The sequence below is a fragment of the Tribolium castaneum genome, chromosome 9 (genome assembly GCF_031307605.1).
Source record: "Tribolium castaneum strain GA2 chromosome 9, icTriCast1.1, whole genome shotgun sequence".
Taxonomy (NCBI): Eukaryota; Metazoa; Arthropoda; class Insecta; order Coleoptera; family Tenebrionidae; genus Tribolium; species Tribolium castaneum.
This window is the reverse complement of record NC_087402.1, coordinates 8,830,770-8,857,677: the sequence shown is the minus strand read 5'-3', so window position 1 is coordinate 8,857,677 and position 26,908 is coordinate 8,830,770. Positions and strand designations below refer to the sequence as shown.

At 35.8% G+C, this 26,908-nt stretch overlaps 1 protein-coding gene across 1 annotated transcript; it reads left to right on the top strand.

Annotated features, from left to right (window-relative positions):
• The first annotated feature begins 1,692 nt into the window (after positions 1–1,692).
• rdgC (retinal degeneration C) lies at positions 1,693–26,907 on the top strand. The gene is made up of 15 exons (XM_008194450.3): positions 1,693–1,834; positions 11,911–12,180; positions 14,680–14,807; positions 18,132–18,225; positions 18,457–18,605; positions 18,834–19,001; positions 20,627–20,793; positions 20,881–20,917; positions 21,498–21,647; positions 22,150–22,230; positions 22,283–22,468; positions 22,561–22,816; positions 25,598–25,758; positions 25,805–25,898; positions 25,949–26,907. The coding sequence occupies exons 2-15, from the start codon at positions 11,934–11,936 to the stop codon at positions 26,335–26,337; spliced, it is 2,307 nt and encodes a 768-aa protein (XP_008192672.1). The 5' UTR covers positions 1,693–1,834; positions 11,911–11,933; the 3' UTR covers positions 26,338–26,907.
• Position 26,908: the final 1 nt, after the last annotated feature.

The following is a 26,908-nucleotide window of genomic DNA, read 5'->3' as shown; positions in this document are numbered from 1 at the left end:
CAGTAAACAGTTAACAAAAACAATATTTTTGGCTTCTTCAAACTTCAAAATCGATTTACACAACGAATTATTCCAAGAAAATATGAATAACAGTTCGATCCTCCGTTCCGAAGTTCGCAAATGAGATTTTCGATATTTGCGACACATCCCAACTGGGAATAAAAGTATGTTTTTGCAAACTTGGGTGAAATTCTGTGATAAAAAGTAATAACGGTTTTTATTAAAGCCTCTCAGGTAAAAATTCTCGTGGTGTTCCCGAAACTAACAATTTAAGTTTGCTAATTTTTTCAGCACCTGTCTACACGAAAGGCAATAAAAATGTGGAAAAACTTCTGTTATTGTGAGATTTATTTCAGTGTCGATGTCAATATAAGCTGTCTCACCGATTTATATTTATGTTCAGAGGCGACATTCCTATTTCTAGTTTTATCTAAAAATTTAGAAAATTTATTCATGCTTTACGACACTCAAGTCGAGTGTTTTGCGAAAATATGAAAATAAAAAAATAAACACTGAATTTAGAAAAGTTTATTTTTCTTAATTAGATCCGGTCACCTCCAACTTTTCCTCATGTTACGACAGAATAAACCAATAGACTGATTTTGTACTCACTGTTCGCTCTCCCAAGTATCTAAACTTTGTAACGAATTAAATTTTAATACGTAAACCTGGAAGTCTGTACTTACCTTGAATTTCTCAGAGAAGCACACTTGCATGGTATATGAGCTCATTTTTCGCGGATAATATTATGCAGAAAGAGGATTATTCCCTGTGAATTATATTTTAATTAAAACCGAAATACGACAATTTTTAATAACAAGATTTCTCGAAAGCCTAATTCGTACTCTCTTTAATTACTCTACTGTGTGATTTCAAAGCAGTTGAAATTTTTGCTGAAATTTAGAACAATTACGTTGTTGTACTCTATTGTTTAGGAAGAACGCTTGTTATCACCTCTCGTATAGATTATGGACTCCAGTGTGTCCTTTCACCTTTCTATTTTCGATCAATATACCCTACTTACAAAAGGCCAGCCATTCATCTCAATACCAGGTTGTAATAGTAAAGGCCCAAAAAGTTACGAACCAAATTTTAGCTTTATTCAGGATAACACGACCACTGCAGTAGTGTTTTGTCAAGGCTACATAAAATTATTTAATTACGATCATTATTGACTTAAATTTGCTTCGCCACGCAAATGTCAGAAACAAATTCGATTTAGCTGCAGTAAAGCAATAAAGTTGTGAATTCATAAATAACATCTTTCTCTAATTTATATTTCCTTTTCAGCGACGATTTTAAGTTCATTAAGATATTTTGAATCACTTTGTTCTTTCCGGTCCTTTCTCTCTGTGATCATATCTCAAAAATACGTCCCACTTATCTCTGTGTCGAAGTAAATTCAATTAAAACAACATGAAAGCGGGATGTTATTTATTCAAAATTCAGCTGATAACAAAATTTATATTTTTAATTAGTCCAGTTTACTTAAACAGGAATTTAATTAGTTTGCGAATGCTACACAGAAATATTTTTCAGGATTAAATATTTTAAATACAATTTGGAGATGTATGTTGGAATTTCCTGGCGGAGGACACTTCCTTGCATTCCTGTGAATCCCCAATATCGATCTTTTTTCGATTAAGGGCGAAAAGTGAAAATTTCGGAACGCTTGCGCTTGCTACTTAGGCGCCGCAGTGCTTTAAAAAGTTGGTAAGCGTCACGACGCAAAGCGTCAGTTAGCGTCGGTGGGCTAGCGAGCCAACAGCATCGCGTAAATTCTTATCTTACAAATACGACGTGACACAACTTTTCTAACATCGGTTATCACGTGGTAAGCTTTAAATCACCCTTTCTGACATATGGCGCAACGAGCTTTCGATGCTGAATTTTTCGAAAAAGTTTCGACTTTCTCAAGTTTCTTCTAAATATAATAAAACTGACCCTAATATGAAAATCTAACCGGATCAATTCTGACGCTTTTAAAAATAACGTACAATCAGCTGATGTCGGGGTATAAATTTAGAAATACTCGCCCAATTTTCTACTGGACACTGCATCCTGTCTCAGGTTGAGTAATAACTCGCACCTGAAATTCGTTAACCGCGGGCCAATATTGATTTCACCACCGAATATCGGTGCAAGATTCATCAGTTTTTTGTTTACGTTCAGTTTTTTAGGTGGGTGTTAATAATTAAGAGCGCGATATTGTTTTATATCAGCTTTTGACGCCACTACACATTTTTTACAACAAAGCTCTGGACAAGCTTGTTTATATTCAACACTCATTCGACATCGATTTTAGTTATTGACGAATTCGTAAACGTGCTGATGACTTCGCTCTAAATTAATATTATCAATTTCCTTTCAGTTTAAAAATTTGAAACTGCCCTTTAATTGGAGAGGTCATGAATTGCTGAACGCTTTGTCCTGCAATCGATCAAACTTAGCGCAAACAAAAACAAGATTGTGTTGTGTGTGGAAAACCGTTCTTAATGTATGAAGGGAATGTCTTTCATACAAATTTTGTGGAACGAGCCCAAACTCTTTAGTAAAAAAAAATCAAAAAGAAGGTTTTTATTTTTTGCCTGTTAGCTCAGTCCGAGTATAAATTATTTGTCATAATTTTAAAGCTTAAAAAGTAATTTTGCTTATTCTCAACCTGCGTGGTTAGAAAAATAACTGGAATAAATTGTGCACGTACAACTCATCGTAAAAAATCATCCCATGTAAAACGAAATTTTTACGTAAAACGCTTCAGCCGTCCTTGGGAAAGATAAATGTGATGAATATTTTTACAGGACTGCTTATCGACAAGGCATAAATTTATAAAAGCGAAGTTTTGTAATAAATGTTTTATACAAATATGTAAGCTGTTTGGAAACATGTTTACCGAAGCTTGAGCCACTTTAAGAAAGGGTAAAGGACAAAACGGTCAAGGACCAACAAGAGGTAACCCAGTTGTTACATTTTTGCAGCGCTTGTAAACCGGCCGTTTATTGCGAATATTAAATTCTCGCACGTTTGATCCTGAGCATAATCCCATTCCCGAGTTAATTTTTGCCAACGGAATCGAAACATCTATTTTGATAAACGCGCTTCAGACGCACTCCCATATAAACTCTCGATTTTGTATTCCCCCGAAAATAGCTTTCCCAATCAAATCGCACTTTGTCTTTAAAAATAAATAATGTAAATTTCCGTGATTTAACGCGAGTTTTATGACTGGATTTCGCTTAAATGAATTATCTCAGCCTTTGAAACAAACCTACATTCAGATGGATTGAGATACAAAAGACCCATTATGCGGCTGGATGGGCTCGAATCAGGGGCGTCACTGGGTCTTTTCAAAACCATGGACCCCTTAGACTTGCTACAGAATAAACGCATTGTGCTATTATCCGATTGCGAAATCTTGCACACCCACGAGTGTTTTTAGCACATCCTGTTAACATTGAGATGGAATTGTGTTTGATTGTCTTTGAAAAACCAAATCCCTCCGAGCAATTTTTATACTAAAATTGGCAAAAATCCGCAACTGAAAGAGACTTTGCTTTTATCCCACCGTATTTTATGTCTGCAACCTCACAAGCAAATCACATATTTGCCATATACATGAAAAATATTGTGAGTACTTATCGGCTAACAAAGTTACAACTCTCAAAGATAGTAAGTTGCTCTTCCGTTCAACTTATGCATGAAAATTACATTTAATTTCAGAAAGCACGTTCCTGCCAGACACAAAGGATTACTAAAGTCCTTTCAGCAAGAATTTACATAAAAATTCCGTATTAACATATTTAAAATTATCCCGGCTTAAATGTGACTCAAATTTTAGTTTCTGTTTCAATATCTAAACAACTCAGCTATTAATATTCACATGTTGCATCAAATGAACTGTTGGTAGCGTCATAATCTGGACCAAATTCTCGCATTAAACAATATAAAGCTCAAAGCCTTGCTGGGGCTAAATAAAACTTAATTTGCGTCCCAGACGTGCATTAGAGGATGTCTTGGCGCTCTGTACACAAAAACAGATAAATAGATGGTTGTATCCGAACGACGAATTCAATTTTCGAGAGTTAACGGATGCAGTGCTGACAACCTGACGACGAGTAAGCCAATATGCGCCAAATTACAAAACGTAAACAAATGATGTCGTTTTTACGATGACATGGCAAAATGTTGGATTATTTGAGATAGCGTCTACAATTTGAATATTTGATTCAATTTATTCTCCTGGAGTTGGCGTTTGGTAAAAGGGGATCTTCGTAGCGTCCCAGTTCACGCAAGAAGGGATTTTTTTATAAAAAAGAAATCAACCTGAGCGAACGCTACAACTTTTAAGCTTCGAAAGTTGCCAAGGTGTGACGGATTTTTTCAATAGGGAGCTTTGAATATGCCACTGCTTTTAAATTAAATAAGTAATGTGAGTGAGCTTTCGACTTTTAGCACTGAGACAGGGCCTGTCTGTTAGTACGCTGCGCTTCAATAACCAATCTTACTCATCGCTTGAAAAGCGAGTTAATTGTTTTATTTATAAAGTGTTTGGAATTCCGTTCAACGGCTTTATATAAAGCTGTCAATCATGAATATCAATTTTCCCAGTACTACTTTTATCAGCCTGTAATTATAGATTCAATATGTCGCTGTATTTGCTGTGCAAATATTATATTTCGTATGGCAGAATTGTGAGCTTTATGCCGAATGATTTTTGGCGTGGCATAATCAGGAAGTTGCTACCGGACTTAAACATGAGCTGAATTTGGAACAACAAACATTTGGTTGTGTTTCCGCAAAGTCACAGTAAAAATATTGTTAGTTTTTAATTAAACACAATAAACGCAATGATAAGGTTGAAGCCAATTAGCTATTTTGATAGGCTTTCAATTCGCATTTTGCTTGTAAGCGTTCAAATAATCGTAGAGAAAAATCTGCCGTTTCAACGTTTTATTGAGCTTTTCAGTCGGAAAGCACAAAATAAATGAGCTTTAAATTTCCCAAACGCAAACTTTTTATCTTTAATTAGTTTCACAACACGATAAGTTATTTATAACTCGTCTATTTGGGATTTTATCGAAACTGAACCGGTACAATTTCAGGAACATTTCAAATATCCGAATCTATGGGAGAATTCAGCCGGGATTATTACATTATTGTACATCAATAAATTGGAGTAATAATAAAATTTTGATGAGTTTGCAAGTTTGCCTCGTTCCACCTTGCTTGAGCACCCACCAGATTATATCATTTATAACGCAACATATATTTGAAATGATTTATAATCCATCGCAATTCGCCCATTTTTGGCAACCTATTTCTGGATCCACTTACCATAAATTACTGGACCGCGAAGCCAGTGATTTGTTGGAGTTGCTAACGCACGTCCTCAACCCTTTTCCTACTTCTAATCGACTTTTTAACATTGTAAGGAGCCAATAAGGGAGATAAAGGGCGCTAGAACTGCTCTAAATTACTGTCACGACACCGAAGGGCAAGGTCTGTTTTGTTGGTGGAGTATGTTGTCTTTAGTGAAGAGAACCATCCAGGATCTTCCGCTCCAATAAATATTGTCTTACTGTTTGCGTAAACGTGAGCCAATAATGTATCGTCACTTTCAGAAAACACACGTGTTCCAAGCCGAATAAATCTGGTAATTAGACTTGTTCGCTTCTTGCATTGCGATGCGACAAGAATTATCTTCTCTAGGATCAAGGACGTGTTCGAATTAAAGTCCATTTTCCACTATGTGCTTTCCTGTTATTACAGGTTTGTGGAAATGCAAATCACAAGACAGATTTTTTATAATTTCGATTAGCCCTCTCCACGGCAGAAATGTGGCGTTAAATTAAAAAATTACTTGTAGTGATTGATTCAGCGACACTGAACTGAAAATACCAAGGATTAAGTCTGACGTGACTTGCACATGCTACCAATAAATGTTACGTTCCGTTTACGCAGTGGCGACTCGTCTTTTTCATAAAAGTGCTTCAATCATAATTTTGTTTTGTTAAGTCTTGGCACACATAATTGTTTATTGCTATGCAGTAACTGCACGATATCAATTAGAAACTTGGCAAATAGACTCCCAAGTATTTTAATTTTTTGTTTATAACACTGACATTTTGACGATGTGATTATGGGAGGTTTACGTCCTGGTCGTAAAAAGAAATTGAGAAAGTAATAAAAATTGTAATATTAATATGACTGTGGATTCCATAAAGTTAAAATTCTTCGGACAAATAAAATTGAAGTCACTTTATAGTAGTTCAATTTTACGAGAACAGAAGACTATAGAAGTGATAATAAAATCAATACGACACTATGCAAATAAAACTCGATTGTGGGTTTTATTACCCTACAATTTTTTATTAAGAATTCATCACTCCGTTCTAGGACTCCCCATTAATTGACTCGACTTGTTTCAAGCGATTTCTGTAATTGGCAAGGAAACGTTTTTAATAATGCAGTAAAACCAGCAAAGGCACCTATTAAATTCGGTGATTCCGTTTACTCCGTTATTTATCTCCACTCCAAGATAAAATTTTCGTGCTATAACGTTGCCATAAACGTCACCTACATCGTATTACAGGATTAGGAGATCTATCAAGTTATCCAAAAGCACATTCGGGGCCTTTATAGCGCACGTATATATGCAAATTTATCCCCATCTGAACAGCCTCTACAATTTGTAATAATCTCTCACCCGAAAAATCCACAACGGGATAACAGGCGCGACCATATTTCTATTTCACTCAAATAATGATACACATTTGGTTTATTGGTCTACGAGGAGCGAAACCTGAACAAAACCATTACCACTCAAGTCAAAAATTACGCTTTATCTTACGCGATAGTGCCGTAAAGGGAACGCTTCCACCAAATGTAAAACAATAGTTGACACGTATGTGAATTTATAAATTTAGAATCGTCTCACTGTTTCAAAATGGATGCAAATTAAATGCACAGTATTTTATTTAAACGCCAAGTATTTTTAATCAGTAAAAATAATAATTGCACAATAAAAATAATCAATGCACAGTAAAAATTAGAGATGCAAAGTAAAAATCATAAATGCACAGTAGAATAATAAATGCACAGTAAAAATAATAAATGCACAGTAAAAATTAGAGATGCAAAGTAAAAATAATAAATGCACAGTAAAAATAATAAATGTACAGTAAAAATAACAAATGCACAGTAAAACTAATAATTGCACAGTAAAAATAATAAATGCACAGTAAAAAGTATAGATGCAAAGTAAAAATAATAAATGCACAGTAAAAAGTATAGATGCAAAGTAAAAATAATAAATGCACAGTAAAATAATAAATGCACAGTAAAAATAATAAATGCAAAGTAAAAATAATAAATGCACAGTAAAAATTATAATTGCACAGTAAAAATAATAAATGCACAGTAAAAATTATAGATGCAAAGTAAAAATAATAAATGCACAGTAAAAATTATAGATGCAAAGTAAAAATAATAAATGCACAGTAAAAATAATAATTGCACAGTAAAAATAATAAATGCACAGTCAAAATTATAGATGCAAAGTAAAAATAATAAATGCACAGTAAAATAATAAATGCACAGTAAAAATAATAAATGCAAAGTAAGAATAATAAATGCACAGTAGAATAATAAATGCACAGTAAAAATAACAAATGCACAGTAAAAATAATAATTGCACAGTAAAAATTATAGATGCAAAAGTAATAGTATATTATTACACGAGCAAGTAAAGAAGGTTTTTATCCACAAAAATGAAGTTTGCTGCACGAGCCGAAGGCGAGTGCATGTAATCATTTGAGTGGATAAAAACCTTTACTTGCGAGTATAATACTATACTTTATCTACGATCAAATAACCAAAAAAAAAAAAAAATTTTAAAAACCTTTCATAAACACACTCATATTTGTGCCGCGATTTTTGTGGTAGAAGATTTTCTATTGCACTCGTTGCGATATTGCGAATGTCAGGTGGCGTGCAGGTCATTTCATTCTCTTCTTCCAACATTTTAAATAACTTTCTGTCACAAAAAACTGCTTGAACAATCACAGATTTCACTACTAGTTCCGACTAAATAATTAGCTGTTTGTTTTTGTTGTCAGCTGATTTGGCTTGTTTGGTTATATTGCTGCGGTTACGGCACACAATTGCCAACATAAAAGTGGTGGAAAAGATAAAATTCCAATATTTTCAATTTTGATTGGTCCCAATCCCAATGGATAAAAAATTCTGTCAATTTTACCCATGGGTGAAAACCAATCAGAGACTTCTTTTAATTTGTCGATGGATAATGCACAATAAAAATAATAAATACAAAGTAAAAATAATAAATGTACAGTAAAAATTATAGATGCAAAGTAAAAATAATAAATGCACAGTAAAAATAATAAATGCACAGTAGAATAATAAATGCACAGTAAAAATAACAAATGCACAGTAAAAATAATAATTGCACAGTAAAAATAATAAATGCACAGTAAAAATTATAGATGCAAAGTAAAAATAATAAATGCACAGTAAATAAGCATCTCAAAACCGGAGAGTGTAGATTTCCACATTTCGAGTTTTACGTTTTCGAGTTTAACCGTTCGAGTGGTATGTTTCCTGGGGCGAAGTCCCAGCCTGCAAGCTAGCTACCGAACCTTTGTTATTTAAACTGTGCAAACTGATTCTAGATACTGTGCATATACGATTTTTTACTGGTCAAATTTTAATAAAACACTGTGCTTGGTTTACTTGTCATTTAAATTTTTTACTTTGCAAAAATTAATTAAATACTGATCATTTATTATTTTTTACTGATCAAAATAGAATTTATTACTGATCACTTTATTACTACCCTTTCAAAATTTGTGGAGAAAAGGCATATTATACAGATGATTTTCATTTTGTCTGCAAACTCATCGATTTTGTCCGAGCACAATACTGTAACGAAGTTATTAGCAATTAGCGATAATGGTTTCCAATTTCAATTTTTAGATTAAGATCTTCAAAAACAACGCAACAATCAAATTTAGTTAAATTTATTTAATAATAGTTACTACGATTTTAGCTGTTATTCATTTAATTGAAAATTTTTAAAATCATTATTGCGATTGGTGGGTGGCGGATTGTTTGAACAACATCCACACATCGCGCGTTTCATTTATAAAACGCTTTCGCAGTTTAAAACACAAACCGATTTTTTGGACGTGTTATTATTTCCAATAAAATATAAAGCTCTACAGGATCCTGACGCTTCTTTCCACTGAATCCGCACCGGAATTACTGAACGAGCCTTAGATAGAAAAACAAAAACAAATATAAAATTTTATGGCTGGAAATAAAGTATCTCGCGAAGCTGTTAGCCTAGTTCTTCCATCAATTTGGTCCGAAAACTTGCAAAACGCCAACAAAGTGCCTGTTTACAAACGAAATGATTTGCTTACTTGGAAATGGTCCAATTAAAATTGATAACGAACCATTACTTAATGAGAATGCGAGTTCGATTCGAACGTATGAAACATAAGTAATTTCGCAAGTTTGTTGGTTCTAAATTGTGGTTACGCCCAAATCTGTATGATCCGCTCAACTTACATTGAAATTAATTCGCCTAGTCTTAATGAAGCTTCGTTCTCCATTTGGTGGTGAAAACCCTCTCGGTATTCCATTCGTTCTTGGCTTTAATTTTAGAGCCTTATCTGGGAGTTTTCCCGCTTTTATGACGGATTTGTCTTAGAATAGTTACGTGACCGCAATTTCAATTTGACGCTAATCGCTACAAAACTACCAGAAAAATACCGTAATTTCATTACGATCACAAATGATTGATTGTCGGCGTTTATTCAAGACGACATAATGTTACGAGTCTAACACACTCATCATTCATCGTACTCTAATTACATTACCAACTTGTGATGCGTAGTCAAATTTTCTAATTTACCATCTCATATCAATCAATTCCCCACTGTTCTGCATTAATTTTAATCGACGACAATTCCGAACTCACGACTGCGATATGTAAATAAGCAAAGTTAGGGCACATACGACCGTAACGAGAGATGTTTCAAAACTTCATTACGCCATTAGAAGACTTAATTCCCAACGCACGGCCTAAGTTCTGACTGCGAATTGAATGAAAATTTGCAACACAAAACGTAGCGTGAGATGACCAGTTCTTGCCCTTTTACAGCAACTAAAATATGCAGAATTAATATTTATCCCGATTAGCATTCCGTATTGTTGAAATTATGCGGTCAGTGCGACCGTATTTCAAGATAACGTCTATTGATTCACGTTTAATGAAATAATTTCCACGAAACAAGACAAAGAGTTGAGTTTTAAAATGTAATTTATCGGGCTGTTCTTTTGTGACGAAAAAGTCGATCGGTTGGCGGCCCTTCAGCAATTAATCTTCCCTTAATGGGAGTCGGAAAAAATATTCATAAATTATTTAGCTTAGGTAAATAAGCCATCCGAAGCAAAAAAGCATCATCTGTGTGTACAAAAGATTAGCCGAATATTTCATTGGGTATTGTCCAATAAGAGCGCCGTTGGCTGAAAGGCCGTGGCCGTCCCGAGAGGATATAAAATATATTACGGCAACAAAATGTATAAATTTTGCTACGTTTTATTATCCTTCACTAAGTTAAACTTTCGCCTACGGCTTCATCCTGGAGACTCATAACAGGAAATTATATCCGTTTAGAGTGCAAAGATTGTTCTCGATCGTAATAAATCGACCAAATTAGCCAAGAAACCAAGTCCTTTTCCCCGATTTAAAAACGACGGGCGGAATTCGACTGCGCTTTGTTTCAGCCCATTCACAGAAATTTTTAATTAAAATTTAAATTAAAGCTTACACTCTGAGTAATATATGCATATCACAATTTTCCGCAAAATCGAGGTGAATTAGCATCGTAATTACTAGGGAATGCGTTCGTATCGAAGCACAAAAAAGCCAGAGATGAAGCACAAGATCAGTTGACACCTATTTATGCATATAATCCCATTACTGGAACTCATAGAAAAGCACGAACCCTGCAGGAAAAACGTTACGTCCTGTGTCTAGATGAGTGTTAATAAATGGATTATGATCGAGCTTTGTGGATTTTTTCTGTAATTTAGACCCAGTTGAAAAACTCGGATCTAATCGACGAATGAGTTTATTTACGTGAAACACAAAGTTCAAAAATTGGGTTTGCGGGTTAATGAAAATGTTAAAGCGAATTTCCTTCTAAATTGCACACCTAATGAAATTATAGGGGAGGTAGATTAGAATACACCGTTGATTTCAAAACGATCCACGTTAGCATTTTCGAATTAATCCAAATATCAAAGTTCGACGAAACAGCTCCTGAAAACTGATCAATAACCCCGCTATTTTTCGTTTTATTAACAAAATGTTATTCTAAGCAAAAACAGAAGCATGGGCATCATAATTAACTAAGAAAACTACTTTGGATTTTGTGTAAATCTTTTAACAATAACAGAACAGCAAAATACCGAAAGTCGTAGTTTGGTGAATATTACGTTAATTGATGGAAGAGTTGGGACGAAAAATGTCGGGGAAAATTAACACCCAAGTCTAGCGGCTCCTAAAAACCCCTCTTTCACGCAAGTTCAAAGTTTTATCTGCCTTTCTGTCCGTAAAATAATAGGAGTTTGAACTTTACTATAGGCATCATTCAAACGATCCACTGTCTAGGAATAATTCGTGAAAAATAGCTCTTACCGTTTACCACCGGAACTGATTATACCTGGGATTACGTTCAAATATTGAATTTGTCAATGTTTAAAGAGGATTTGAGTTAGTTTATTTTGTGCAATATTTTACTGTAATTCCGGGCTAAGCCCTAAGAGAAAATAAATGCAACGAATTAAAAAACTTGATTTAGGGATGTTTAAATTTTTCAGACTTGTGGGACCAAGATGTGATCATGGGTTCCTCAAAGTCGAAGCAGTGCAGTTGCGTGAGACGTCGTCGCAGAAGCACCGTCTACGAGGAAGAGACCTCAAGCTCAAGATCCATAGAAATAGACCTCCAGCAACAACAGCAACAAACCGAACGCCCTTTGAGAACAAGTGCCCGCAAAACGAAAACAAAATGCTTCAGCCATATGATCCCGAAAAAGATCTTGTGTTGCCTCCAAAAAGACGACATGAGTATGACCAAAATCGAGCGAAGTAAGTGACTAAATATTGGGAGAGATGAATTGAGTTCGCCTTTTACTATTAATCACTTTTATGAGTAACCGAGAGAAAAATATTATAGGGCAAGGCAAGTAAATGTCCCGTGGCGGTAAGTTATCATGAGGAAGCAATAAATTTCTTAGTTTGCAAGTTGCGCTGTCGGTCCATAAAAATATTGTTTAACGCAAAGTTATTAAACGATGTGGGAAAATTTGTCAGAAGCGGCACCTCATTTACTTTTTCTTCATTCGCGAACGCGAGAAAAAATAATCGGTTTAGTCGTAGAACTGGCTTCTAAATATTTTGCTGGAACTCAGCGTGCAATTTCCATATCAATTTAGCTCACCAGGAATTACAATTAAAACTTTTTTAATTAAATCTGTTTTGTCGTTTCAACTACAAATCGGTCCTTTATCTAACCGTGTCACACTTTAAACATTTCCTCCATGTCCGATACACGAACGAATCAAACAAGAACACGAACGCTCGATCACTAATATTTCTCCTGAAAAGGATGTATTTTACTTCATTTATTTCAGAAGCTAAGGCGATGAGCGAATCTTTCGGGGATTTATATATAAATTTAGAAATAGAGTACGACATGTCCTTGCCTCTTTTAAGCCGAAATTATTGCTATTATAAGTTTTCCCGAGGACGAAACCGAATTAAAACTCCTAATTGGATCGACTCAAGGAGCCGGCCGGAGATTCCAAATATTTTTAACAGAACTGGAGTGTTATTGATCAACAGTTGACCAAATAAATATAATAATTTTTCACAATTGTTCTTTTAGTTTGCAAATAAAAAATTTCAAACGATAATATAATCACCGCAACGGTAATCAATACCGCGTCCAGTCATTCCAATTAATTTATCTTCTCCAGATGTTCCCTAATTGACGTTGTGGCTGCCGGAAGAAAATTTCGTTAAAGTATCGTTATAACGATTTAATTTTTAGTGAAAATTGTTGAATAGTGATTCACAGTTTGCCATTAATGGTTGGCCCTTTATCTGGGAGATTAATGATGTCTTTGTGTCCAGTGTATTCAATTGATTGCTTGTCATTCACCTGGTGACCAGTCGGCAATTACCAAATTGCTTAATTCAGCAACTCATTTTTGAACTTTGCTGCAAATGGCCTCCTCTCCATCTTATTTTGGGCAATTTGGCGCAATCTGTGCCCTCCATACATCTGTTATCATTTTCTCTCTATTTTATCTCTGCTCGTGGAAATTCCCATGTTAGCAATCTCCCCTTTGTCTGGGAAATGTACGAAGTGTACAATCTCATCCCATCATAACTCCGCGAAAATATAAGATTATTTTAGGTCACGCCTCAAGTCTTCACTTCAAGTGTTTTAGTTTAAAATTGAGCTCGACCTAAACCAATGTTTCAACTATTCATTACACTTCGCAACAACGCGAGTTTTATTCAAATTTTGCTCATTACAGGCGCGCTGAGTCAATATTTTCTCGAATTTTTCTTTCAGCACTTGCAAATTACCTCCATGCATCTGCAATTTAAAGCGACTTCCTGACAAATCAGCTCTATTAAAATGTTTACAGAATTACACTTGTCCTCAGCTTGGAGACGCGAAATAAAAATGAAGAGCTCTGTAAAGAAGCCGAAGTTGCGCTTCCGGAGCCGCGCTATTTATATAAATTAGGAGAACAGAGGGAAGTCGGACCATATTTCCGCCGATATCTTATCTGGGGCTTCGTCAGGACTGGCCTTTGGCGGCGAAACCCGCGGCATACACGCGATTTTTACATAATCGTGATTATCCCTCCGTTCTTTGCTCGGACCGACTAACGTGCTTTTAATAATAAACAAGCAAATCCGAGGAAAACCAATAAAGAGCGCTTGAGACATTTTTAAGCACGTATTGGAAAAGCGAAACTACAGAGCTGAAATAATTAATAGTAAACTACTTTTGACAAACTTTATCGAATCAAAACTGTAACCGTCGAGGGTAATTCAGTCTGAGCTGTTTACCCAAGTTTTTATGATCCGATGTCATTGCCTGAAACTAAAGTTCCGTAATATCTGCAGACGTTTTAATGGAAAATCCTAAAATGCCGCAGTTTAAACAATTTGTCCCGGCCTTGAAATTTATAATACCTTCTTAATTTCGTCAGCTGAAACATCCCCGGATTAGCTGTCCCGATAAAATTCCTCATTGTTTTATTGTGCAAATGTAGGATTATTGCTGACGTTAAATTGGATGTTGCGGTTGACACGTCGTTTTTGCCGCGCATAACCGCCAATTTTCCGCCCGGAAAGCTCCACTAAACTTTTCAGTTTCAACAATTCCAAAAACACAAATCGATGGAAAATTATATCAATTTTACCTTAGCAGATGGTTCTGAAAGTTCGCACACGCATAATTTACCCACCCGGAGTTTTATTAAAATTATCCCGAAGGGAATTTCCCCTTTTTCAGCTCCTTCGACATGACTGATCAATGTTAGGTGTAATAAAACATTTTTGCAGCTATAAAAGCGACACTGTTAATACAGAAGTGGTACAGAAGATATATGGCGAGATTAGAAGTTCGGCGCAGATATACTTGGACGATATTCCAAAGCATAGAATATGCAGGAGAACAGGATCAAGTCAAAGTAAGTATAAAAGAGGTTTTATTGTCCTGCTGTTTTTGTAGGCACGGTCGTAACAGTTTCCAGTTACCCTGAGATCTAATTAAAAGCTTCCCTAAATTAATGAGATAAAACGTAATCACACTAACACTAAAATAAACAATTGGCACTTTTTTCTGCTCCAAATGTTTCTATAAAAATAAATCAAACGGGATAAGCTTTGGTCATTCACACGGCCAGGAAATTTTCTATCAAGATACTCCTTTATGTATTACAACCCTTTGCCATTTCAAGTAGAACGAATATGAGAAAAATCTCGGGTTTGCGGTAAAATATTTCTTTCCTTAAAAATGAGATTCCGGCGATATTGAATTACATTTCTCAGAAGACAAAAGTACAGCGTATCTAAACATTAGCTAGAAAGTTTTCCGATGTTAATAACAACTTAATTTAGTTACCGAAATTTTACCCAGCTTGCCAGATTGTGGTTTATCTGAAAGCACGACAATCGGGCCTTGGGATACAACCCAGCACTTTGTACTAAAACCAGATTGTATCAATGTTAGTTTGATAAACATATGGCACCATACACACGGATAAACCCACCAGAAGCGAGTAAAAAATATTTCATATTAAACGTCGTAAATTTGAAAAATTGACCCATTTGTTACAGTTCAACACATTTCTAACATAAATCAAACACGTTCAGTTCAGTTAATAAAGATAATTTTGTTGCATTGTTGCGAACTCAGTGCATATCCGCCCCGGACTATTGAACACGTATTTGGGACCACCTAGATTGTCAGCATAGCTGAATAATTCCCATTCAACCACGAACTGTCAGCTATAATAACGATAGATTCCTCAATGAGTTTAAAGCTTCATCGCTGCAGGGTGATATGAATGAGTGACCCAAAAATGTGTGACGTGCCGGATTTTATGTGGATGAAAAAGAATCAAATCAATGGGAGTTTCATCTCCGTTTTCTCCCCATTATTGCTATTATCCAGTGCGACGAAAAGTGCAATTAAACTAAAATGGAAGGATAATTAAAGTAAACCCGACATATTTTTGCAATTAAAGCGAGTGAAGTACAACTGCAGCAGCATTTATTTAATATAATCCACCTCAATTTCGTATTCCCCGACTCCACCTCAGTCGTATTGTACTAAAGTAAATTTTATACCACTGCCAGTTCTCAAAACTGTTTATTTAACTGCCAGCTTCGCAGCTAGAAGCGCGATAAATATTTTATTAAAATTAAAACCGGCAGTCGTTCCGAGACATCCGCATTATCTCAATCCGCCACTTTTATTAATCACGAAATGAAGTCACAAAAGCCTAATTGTTTGAAATTCCAAAGATGCATCAATACCAATAATTCCGGCGCGAGTCTGGGGTGTTTGTGGTATCGATCGTCTGTTCAAATAAACCTACCCCTTTGCTAATTATTTCTCGCCCCTTGATTACCCTTACGAAGGTTGCGAAAAATCGAACTGCGACAAAACTAAATGCCCTTTTGACCCAGTCAACAAAGTTTGCCTTTCCGGTGGGATACACCTATTGTTGGGCTGTCGAAAGGATAAGTGAGGCAAAACAAGCTGTTAAGTATTCGAGCAATCTTCCGGAATTATTTGAGCGTGATTTGCCACATCCGACAGTGGTTTTACATTTTATCTTGTCACCAAATTCGGTCCTTAAAACCAGCTTCAAACGCCACGGGTGTTATTATAGTTGGCATCAAACTTGACTTATCTAGTGTTAAATTACATATCTGGAACTAAGAGGTTGAGATGAGCTGCTCACAGCTAAGAGATAATTTCTAGGAACACACGTGTATATCCAAGCCTGACATTCCATATTTTACCGCAAAGTTATCGAAAAAGAATTAGCTATCCTGGCCCTTATTCAAGATAATCGCTTTAGAAATTGTTGTTTTCAGCATTGTTCCGATTATGTAAACCGGTGAGAATCCGCGTGAAGCCCGTGACGTTGATAAATGTTGTACTTTTGTTGCATGAAATTACGATAAGTTGAAAGAATAGTTCATACACAAAAAAACTTTTGTAAAGTAGAAGTTTTTAGGCCAACGCAATTTTCGCTACCATTTTCACCAAGTTGAAAAGCTTCCAATGTCACTCCACAATTTACACAATTTCGATTTTTCAAAGGATCGGTGATGAGCGCATCCACTCCGGTTTGTTTAGTTTTGGAAACGGGTTGAAAAGTTACACCTACCTTATTTTTAAATGGAATAAACTGAATGCAATTTTCCCAATGTTAGTGCTCCCTTTGTTCCGGGAAATTGAAAGTTCTTTGTAAAAATTAAATTACTCACACGTTGGACTAAAAGCGCCGTTTCTAGCACAGGTATTAAATAAGCTGCAGCGAAAGCTTCTTCACTTATTCAAAAAACGATCCATTTCCAAGTATAGTTGGAAGCTTTTATCCCGGTATTTACTAGCCAAACCAAACACTAAATACTCGCAGAGTTATTACGAATGCGTGGGCTTTAACCAAGTTTTGAAAGTGCCGTTTATTATTTCCTGCGAACAAACAAAATTCGAACTTTTTGTAATTACACCAAACCTACTTAATATGCCTAACTAAAGTGACATTTGCTAGTCGATGTTCAACAAAGTTTAACTGCTGTAAGTTCGTTTAAGAGATTACTAAATCAAACTCAGGAACAAATACAAGTTATAATAATAACGAGATATAACTTTGTGTACTTCATTATAAATCTGTGTTCAAACCATAACGAAATGCTATGGTGTTACGAATTAAAAAATTGTTATGAATGAATTTCAATGTTATTTTATCATTGATTTAGTTATTTCCGTTTCGAACAAATAGAGAATTTAAATTACGTGATGTTTTTCAAAATATTTTGAGTAAAATAATAGCAAAACAGGGCTTATAACGATCTGAATATTACTATCATTAGTGTAGTGAAACTAACCAATAATTTTCGTTTCATTTTCCAAGTGAAAGGAACATTTAGACATCACTCAGTTTCAGGAAATGGTGTTCACTTAAACAAATAACACATAAATGAAGCCATAATAACAAATTTTAATGGCAATTCGGGTCAATTTTGTCCGAGCTTTGAACATTGGGCGAAATTAAATCATCCTCATTTGCTTCATACAGCTTTGACCTTAAGGCAAAAACAGAGTTTAATGAGTTTTTTTATGAAAGTTAAACACAATTATTACAATATTTCTGCTGCATACGAATCGATTCGGTGTACACCAAACTGCGCTAGTGGATTTATTTGTGTTTGAATTTTGTCCACCCGTATCTGGAAACTAAAATAGGGTTTTGCAATTTTGTGTTTGTTTCCAGCTTTACAACTTCTTTAACGCCCTGCTTACGCACATTCCAAACACCACAAATCGAACTTCCGAATCGTCGACAGCTTCAAGAAATTCATCAATAGGTGAGGTTTGAGATGCAAAAATGTCTTTGATTAAGGGGCTTTTTGTAAGTAAAACTGTCATCAAAGCTCGTTACCGTCTGAATAATTCAGGAAATTCATAGATGTAGAGTTTCGCGTTTCGTATTCTGGGCGTATTTACATAAAGCTCTCTTATTTACATTACAATAAAAGAGTAGTGAACGCATTAAATCGGGCGACGCTTAAAAATAATTGAATCTTTTTTGCTTTAAGAGGACCTTGACATGAAATTCGAGGACGAATCGGACGAAGGCGAAGAGGAGCTCTTAGATAGTAGCGAAAGGGACCACAAATTTAAATTAGAATTTCCAATGGACGAGGAGCAGTTGAAAAAACTGATTGAACTGTACCGACGAAGACGGGTAAAATCACCTTCGGTTTTTTAACTCGTGAAAATTTAATACGAAAATCGATTGATTGAAAGCAACAGTTGCGGACGTGCTTAATCCAATTTTTATACTGAAAATCTGGACGCTGATTTAGAGCTTTAACTCACGGGAAAGCACTCAAAGAGCGGGAGAAAATGAGTCTAATTAAGACCCGGTGTTTATTGCGAAGAAAATTTTTATGTCCGAATTTTTTCTGTACAGCACTACCGGCTCCACGCTCGTTACGTGGCTGAAATCCTGAGAGAATCCATTATTAAGCTGAAAAGATTACCGAACTTGAATCTCGCCTCCACAGCGATATCAAAACAGATAACAGTGTGTGGAGATCTTCACGGAAAGCTCGACGACCTTCTCGTCATCTTCCACAAGGTAATTATCAAGTCGATCAGCTTTGATTTTTGCGTTAATGAAATATCGACCGCTGGTAAAACCTTTCAAGACTTCAGCAACTTTCTTTGGAATTTGTTATTGTCCGATAATTGCAAATTCTGATTAAGTCGACAACAAAATTAGTTTTGGAGGAAAACAGGACAATCTGGTTATGTGCTAGGCGAAGTGGGCGCTGTGTAAGGGCGCTGCACGCTAAGTAAATTACTATTACGTGGTAGATACTTGATATTCATGCCACAGAGTCGACGTATCATTGTTAAAGCCTCGGTGCGTTCAAAGGACATGAGCAAGATAGCACAGATAAATTAAATATTCAATAACATACACACGCTTAGAAACAACAGCAAAAAACTAACAAAGCTTCATATCACTGGTCAAAACAAAATAATTGTTAAGAATACGAATGCGAAAACATAAGCTGTCGAACTTTAGCTTTTCCGTATGAGTGTAATTCACAATTTTTTTTGTTGCAACATTTTAATTTAAAACACGTTGCTATAAAAATCGTGTTTTAAAATAGTGTTTAATAGGATTCAGATATTAAAAAGAAAGCGTAAATGTTAAATAATATATTTTAAAGTAAACCCGGCGCATCCACCAAAATTAAACTGTCCTGTTTTTTAAGAAAACCATTTGGAAAACGTGATGCAAAATTTGTGATGTGGGCTGCTCCCTTATTTATATTATTAATGCACAAACTTTTCAAAACAAACAGTTGCCTGACAACACAGAGAAAGCGTTCATTAAAATGTGGATGGTTGTTTGTCCTACAAAGAAAAACATAAAGGCTGACGAACAAACGATAGCCTCGACTCCCAAAGTGAGTAATTTGAAAATCATAAGACATCGAAAAAATGCTTCACATGGATTGTGCTCGGAATAAATTGAACTTTTTCATTCACTCCACTCTGATGCCCTAAGTTTATTTAAAATTCCTCAAAATCGGATTTCTAGTTTACTCGAAAGCACATGCAACACTTGCCAGACTTCCGAAACTTAATTTTTGGGGATGCTAAAGTACTAATTCAGTTTGACGTGGAATCAATACAATTTCTGTATCTTCAAGAATTACGTTCACGAAGCAGAAGTTATCCAAAATGAGTTTAGAGCTGCCAAATCACTTATTGATTTTTTAACGATATAAAATGGAGTGCTCTAATAAAAAGTGAATTATTTAATTTTATTTGAAGTTTGAATTGAAATGCTCCGACGGTAAACAAATTAGCGAATTACTGTTTAATATTCCGGTGGTTCATCTGGCATCTCTGTTGAATTTCAAAGAAAAAGGCTTTCGTCGAAATCTTTCATTAAAAATAAATATAAAAGCCCCGAGTGTATCAAGAGCAAAATAATATGTTACATGCGATATCTCCGTCCACTCTAGTTCCTTCTAGCCGAGTCACATCTTTGTGACCGATTCGTGTCACATTAAAACATCGCCCGAGCTTTTAGTTTATTGCATGAAAAGGCAAATGTAACTCAATCCCGTCTCGTCTTGCGGTTTTAGTATTGGGACGTCTTTCCCAATTGTGAAAAGCCGTCGTTCTAATCAACAAGAGATGATAATTGACGTGGGGTTTACGCAATGATAATCTTGTTTTTAGAACGGCCTACCATCACCGGAAAATCCATACGTATTTAATGGGGATTTCGTCGATAGAGGAAAACGAGGCATTGAGGTGCTCCTCGTCCTCTTATCCTGTATGCTCGTCTATCCTGGAGGTGTTTTCCTGAACAGAGGGAACCACGAGGACAATATAATGAATTCGAGGTGAATTTGCCAAGGGGATGTGCGTATGACAACCCGACTAATTAGTTTCGTTAAATCGATTGACTATTAAAACGGGGCTGGTTTCAGGTATGGCTTCATTAGAGAGATGCAGTCCAAATACAGGGTAAGTTTTTGTGTAATAAAACTTGACCAAGAAATAGTTCCATCGATGTTTATTTACTCACTTTTGTAAGTTTTTCGCCGTTTCGCAGTCTATTCATCAAAAATTTGCCGGCTAAAAAAGCGGAAACAAAGCCCTGACGCACACCACTGTTTTCTACTCTATTATCTCATAAAGCTTACATGCGCATCGATTTTCGTGTCATGATAAACCCCCAGCGAACGTTTTAATTTAAGAGGTGTCATATTATTTCGTATAGATTGGCCATAATGATGAATCACCCTTCCTGACAGTTGACTCTTGATCACTCTCTCTAAAAATATCTCAAGAATCCATCCAAAAGTTCCCTAACAAATTTCGCCCATCCCTCGGATTACCCAGACCCTTTTTTATTTCGCTCTGACCGAAATTGCGATTCGCTGATTTACCCGGTCGCCAAAAGAAACATGAATGAAACCAAGACACCAATTTACAATTTTCCGGGATCTTAACTGAATAATCCGATTAATTTCGAACGAAGTAAACACGGCCCAGGAAATTGAAGAAAACCGCGTCAAGTGAGCAAAGGCTAATTTGATTCCAGAGGAACTCTGAGAAGTTATTGAAGTTAATTGAAGGAGTGTACCGGTGGTTACCTTTGGGCACTATCGTGAACAACAAGGTGCTGATAGTTCACGGAGGCATCTCAGACACCACCGATCTCGATCTCATCAGGAGCCTGGACAGGGGGAAGGTGAGTGCCACTTGGAATACGTTTCGAGAGCGCTTCCTAAGCTGAATTTTAAAAGCACGAGGCGCCATTACTTTGAGAGGCTGCGAAATAAAATTTTTGAGATGTTGGCTCACGCTGACTGTAGTTTTAAACTACTGGGAAATACACTAAAAGCTGCATAATTTGTTGCCCACGAAAAACGCCAACAATACGATTTTGCGCCTAACAAATTTATTCATTTTTGATTAAAAGTTGCAGTCAAGCGGTGTGCTTATTCGCGATGTTCCATTTTAATAGAATTGATTAATGGACTCGGAAATTGTTAATAAAACCTGTCACGAACAATAAAACAAATTGCCAAATGACGAGTGCCACATTGTTTCCTTAATTTATAAATAAGTCAGAGTGGCACAAAAACTACAACCTAAAATGCACAGCTTTTATCATCCAAATTTTAAGCAAAACAATCAATTGGCGTGCTCGTGTCTGTTTCATTGCCAATATGCCAAATCCCCTTTTTCAGTACGCTTCTTTGTTACGGCCGCCTATCAGTGACAGTTCAGCCCCTGGGGCCGAGCTCATCGATAAGGTGGAATGGAAACAGGTAAAAAAGCGCTGAGTGCGTCGGAACGGCGCAATTTACGACCTCATTGCAGGTATTTGATATTTTGTGGTCAGACCCTCAAGTAGGAAATGGTTGTATACCGAACGCTTTACGAGGAGCCGGAACGTACTTCGGTCCGGACGTGACGAAGAATTTCTTGGAGAAAAACCGCATGTTGTTCATTATCAGATCTCACGAATGCAAATCGGAAGGATACGAAGTGATCCACGATAATTCGGTAAAAATTTTGTAATTTTGCAAAGATCGGCGGTCTCACATAACTAAAAGCTTGTCAGAGCCATATAAGCACGCTTTTTGCTTTCTTCTCAGATCATAACGATATTTTCGGCATCGAATTATTACGAACTGGGGTCGAATAAAGGAGCGTACTTAAAACTAGTGGGGCCTCAGTTAGACACCCACTTTGTTCAGTATATGGCCGCCGCAGGGAGAGCGAAAAGGCTAACGTTTCATCAAAGGATAGGTCTGGTTGAAGCCTCTGCCATACGAGAACTTCACGGACAAATAATGGCGAACAAGACCAAATTAGAGAAGGAGTTCGTCAAAGTCGATCCTGAATTGACAGGTTAGTACGCTTACACACACCGAGTAAACACATACACAAAATGAAGATGTTGCGCTATTTGACCACTCAGCAACGAGACACGAGCTCGATAATTAAACTAATTAAAGTCAATTTCCATTTATATCGATTAAAACCTGACACGTTGCACTTTCATTTTTCTAGCATTTTACTTCACTTTCACAATGTTAAATCGAGTAAATTGCCCAATTATCTCGCTCTGCCATTGGCAGACCACTCCATTTCAGAGTAAAGCACACATTCGTATCCAGAAAACTGTAGCTTTACTCCATAAACGTTCGAAATCGATCAGCTTTAATTTGATAAATGTAAACTGATTTTGCTCTAATTGGATATCATTAGAATGCCATCAAAAGCCTCTATTCTATACTAAATCGTAAGCTTTAACAATATATTATATCGGTAGAGAATTTGAGTAGATACTGATAAAACCAAACTACTGAGCTTTGAGTTATAATAGTTCGCTAACTACCCCGTAATAACTGTCAAGGATTAAGTATATTCGTAACTGTTACAGTTGCTCGTTATCGAATGCTTTTACCAAAAAACGCACCTAACGAAAGTTTTGGGAAAGTTTCATTGAAAATGTTAAACGGACGGACTGATTTCTGTTGAAATCAAATTATATGAACTTCTTCACCATACAGGAAGTATCAGAATTGATGTCTAAACCCCACATTAGAAGTATTGGTAGTTCTAATAATGATAGTCATCTAAAAATTTGTATACAACCATAATCTCTCAAGTTCTGCTCAATGAAAATATTTTCAGATGATGACACTTTCAGTTACACCGGAAGTCACTGTCAACTTCCTTATTTTAAATAAGAAGCTATATTTTTAATGCGTTTTTGGATTACTGGAGTTATTTTAACGTAGTTTTCTTAAACTTTCTCTACACCTAAATTTAGCCGTTTACGAAATATGTAAGGTTTCTATTTTTTTTAGACGTACACCTTCCTGTTTAAAAATTGATCTATGCCATTTTTAAAAATTTGAAAATACTTATTAGCTCATTTGAAAGCCTAGATCTTTCTTTGATGTTTTCAAATTTCTAAAAACAAGTTTCAAACACCAAATGTTGAAAGTTAAGTTTACAGAACTTTAAGTACCCATTATTATTAACAAATTAAAATTTTTTAAACCAACTTTCAATGAATTTATTTTGTTTTCGCAGGGCGGCCAACACAATTTTGAACAGAGTTTGTCGTTTGTTTAAGCAGAAATGTTTTTATAACAAACTATGCAAAAATAGCTGTGATTATTAAGAAATAATTTCTACAATGTCAAAAAAACCACTTGTAAATTATCACAGATAGGTTTAGGGCAAGGTGGAACAGATCAATGCAGAAAAAAATTCTCCTCCATCTAAAAAAATAAAAATTGGAACATCTCATTAAGTTATGAGTACTTGAAGTTGATCAAACTTAAGTCTAAAAATTTTTGGGTTTATTAACTGCTTTTCTAGTTTAAAATACACTGGAGAACAGATATAGGCTTTTTCTTTTAATCCTCCAAATAGGATTTCGAAATCTCTAAAGCTAAAAGAGTTACCGATGTTTCAAGTGACAGGTGTAAATCCAAAAGTTTTCAAAAAAACTTAAATATCTCGAAAACGGTTAAACTTAGGTATAGAAGAAGCTAATAAAAACGGCCTTAAAGCAACTCAGCTAATACAAAAAAACAGTGAAAAACATAGCTTTTATAATAAGAAAATTGATAGCGACTTCCGGTATAACCGAAAGTGTCACCATCTTGAAAATATTTTTATTGAGCAGGACCTAAGAGATTATGGTTGTATACAAATTTTTAAATGACTATCATTATTAGAACTACCGATACTTCTTATGTGAGGTTTAGACGGAACAGCCTGTACATATGTGAATTAGTTTTACCATGTAATACAATTTATTTTCTCCTCAGCTTTGAAAACATTATATGAGATTATTTGGACGACAAATTTAAAACAAATAAAAACACTGCTGCAATAATATTACATATTGTCTTGACCATCTTTTTGGTTGGAAAAAGGCCAGTTGAGTAATTGTATATGAGCATTTGCTGTGCGCTAAAATTCCGAATGAAAAACGAAAAAGAGAAAAAAGTAGCAGTTTGTTTTTAATCCACTTTAAACTACAAGTAAAGAAAACAAAGCTCCAGAAAGAAATATCGAACACATGCTCGCATTATTGCGTACTTAAAAATCCTAAGATCGTTAGAGTAAACTAGAAAAAACCAAACCAAAGACAACAAAACCAGAATTAGTTAGCTGTTGGGTATTTAAAGAAGCGCAAAAGTATGTCGAAACAATTTAATATTTCCAGACACACAGGGATAATTTCTAAAACCAGAATAGGAGTGTGTTATTGTTTGCGATCTTGAAGATTTAATTAAAAACTTTTGAAGTGGACAAGTTTTGAAGTATTTCGTTAACTTTTAGAGAGCGGTTGTTGGCCGCTAAATAAATAATTCCCGCATTTATTAGATTGGCTCAGTTGCACGCCACGTATCAAAAATGAAACGTTTCAATAAGGATATGAGCATTATTTTCCGCCAGATTTAACATGCCTTCGTCGCGCACACTGCTGTCGTAAAATTAATATTTATGAAAGCGTTCACCTTATATGCATTAGCAAATTAACAATTAGTTTAAATAAAAGCGTAGTGGAAGCTCAAAATGATGAAGAGCTCATTTCCAAATAGCGGTTGTCCTAAATCGCATTATAGTTGAAACACTTTAGTTAGATTAATTTTTGTGTTGTAGGATATGTCACTCTGAGCGAGTGGTGCAAATGCATGGAGAAAGCCACGGGCCTCGGCCTTCCCTGGAGAATGCTCAAAGAAAAATTAGTGACCGTGGACCCCGAGACTCAGAAAGTTAATTATAGTTCAACATTCGAAAACATTAGTAGTTCCAAAATAAATGTGAGTGTGTTTTTCCCTTAGCCCCTCTCTTAACCCTCGTTTCCAGTCCGTCCAAGGCGCCAGCACAGTCGTGGAAACCCTCTACCGAAACAAGGGCAATTTGGAAACAATTTTCCGCATTATCGATAAAGACAATTCAGGTAAAACCCGCCGACCACATCCCCTAATAAACTCACCCCAACCCACGCAGGTTACATAAGTTTGGACGAATTTTCCGAAGCATGCAACCTGATAAAGGAACACATGCCTAACCCGATCACGCAAGAGCAGCTAGTGGAGATATGCCGTCTGATGGACATAAACAAGGACGGACTGGTGGACTTGAACGAATTTCTTGAAACTTTCAGACTGGTGGACCCCGAAAGTCGGCATTTAGACGACTTAAGCCCGATCAAAACCACCAGTGTCGAGATTAATGCTCAAAACTCGCCCCAGGATAGTCCAGTCACCCCCAGACATGTCACACTCTCAACATCGCCAAAGTCTCCCAAAGAGTCTTCCCTCGAATGCAACAACACGAATAACGTTAACAATGTCTTGACGCAGTCTCCGGTGCTTAGCAGCAGACGCGGGGACTAAATTTTTCCGTAGCTTCTAACATATCTGAATTTTCTCACGTTTCCCTTCAAATCTTTTGCCTTCATTCTGCCCGCCTTTAACAAATTTTTGATAGTCTAGCTAACGGATGCGCTAAAAATTATCCGGACACTAAATTTGAAAATTAATATAGTAAATTTCAAACAAAAAAATCCGGATGATGTCGGTTGCTTATCAGAATTTGTTAGAGGGGGTCCTGACTGAACGACGACGCAATAAAGGTGTGCTTACGATTTATGATTAATACGGGGCCATTCGTAGGGGTTAGATCCGCATATCTCTAACGTATTGTAAACTGTTAATTGTTCAAGATTATATGCCATTATTACGTTGGATTGTATTCTCTGAATGTGATATTATTTTTATATTGTTACTTTACGTAAATATAAATATATTTATTAAAGATACTGTAAGTACATATCTCAAGACAAACGACCAAAGTCTGGTCAACTCAGGCCAGTTGGGACACAACTTTTGGCCAACTTGTCTTTCTAGTTTAGTTGAGATTTTGCATTGTATAATCTTACGCTTAATAAACGCCGTTAAGAAAAAG

Coding starts and splice junctions, on each gene's coding strand:
- rdgC (XM_008194450.3), top strand. CDS start 11,934: ATGGGTTCCTCAAAGTCGAAGCAGTGCAGTTGCGTGAGACGTCGTCGC. Junction 18,226..18,456: donor TTCAAGAAATTCATCAATAG/GTGAGGTTTGAG, acceptor TTTTGCTTTAAG/AGGACCTTGACATGAAATTC. Junction 19,002..20,626: donor TTCTCGTCATCTTCCACAAG/GTAATTATCAAG, acceptor TCTTGTTTTTAG/AACGGCCTACCATCACCGGA.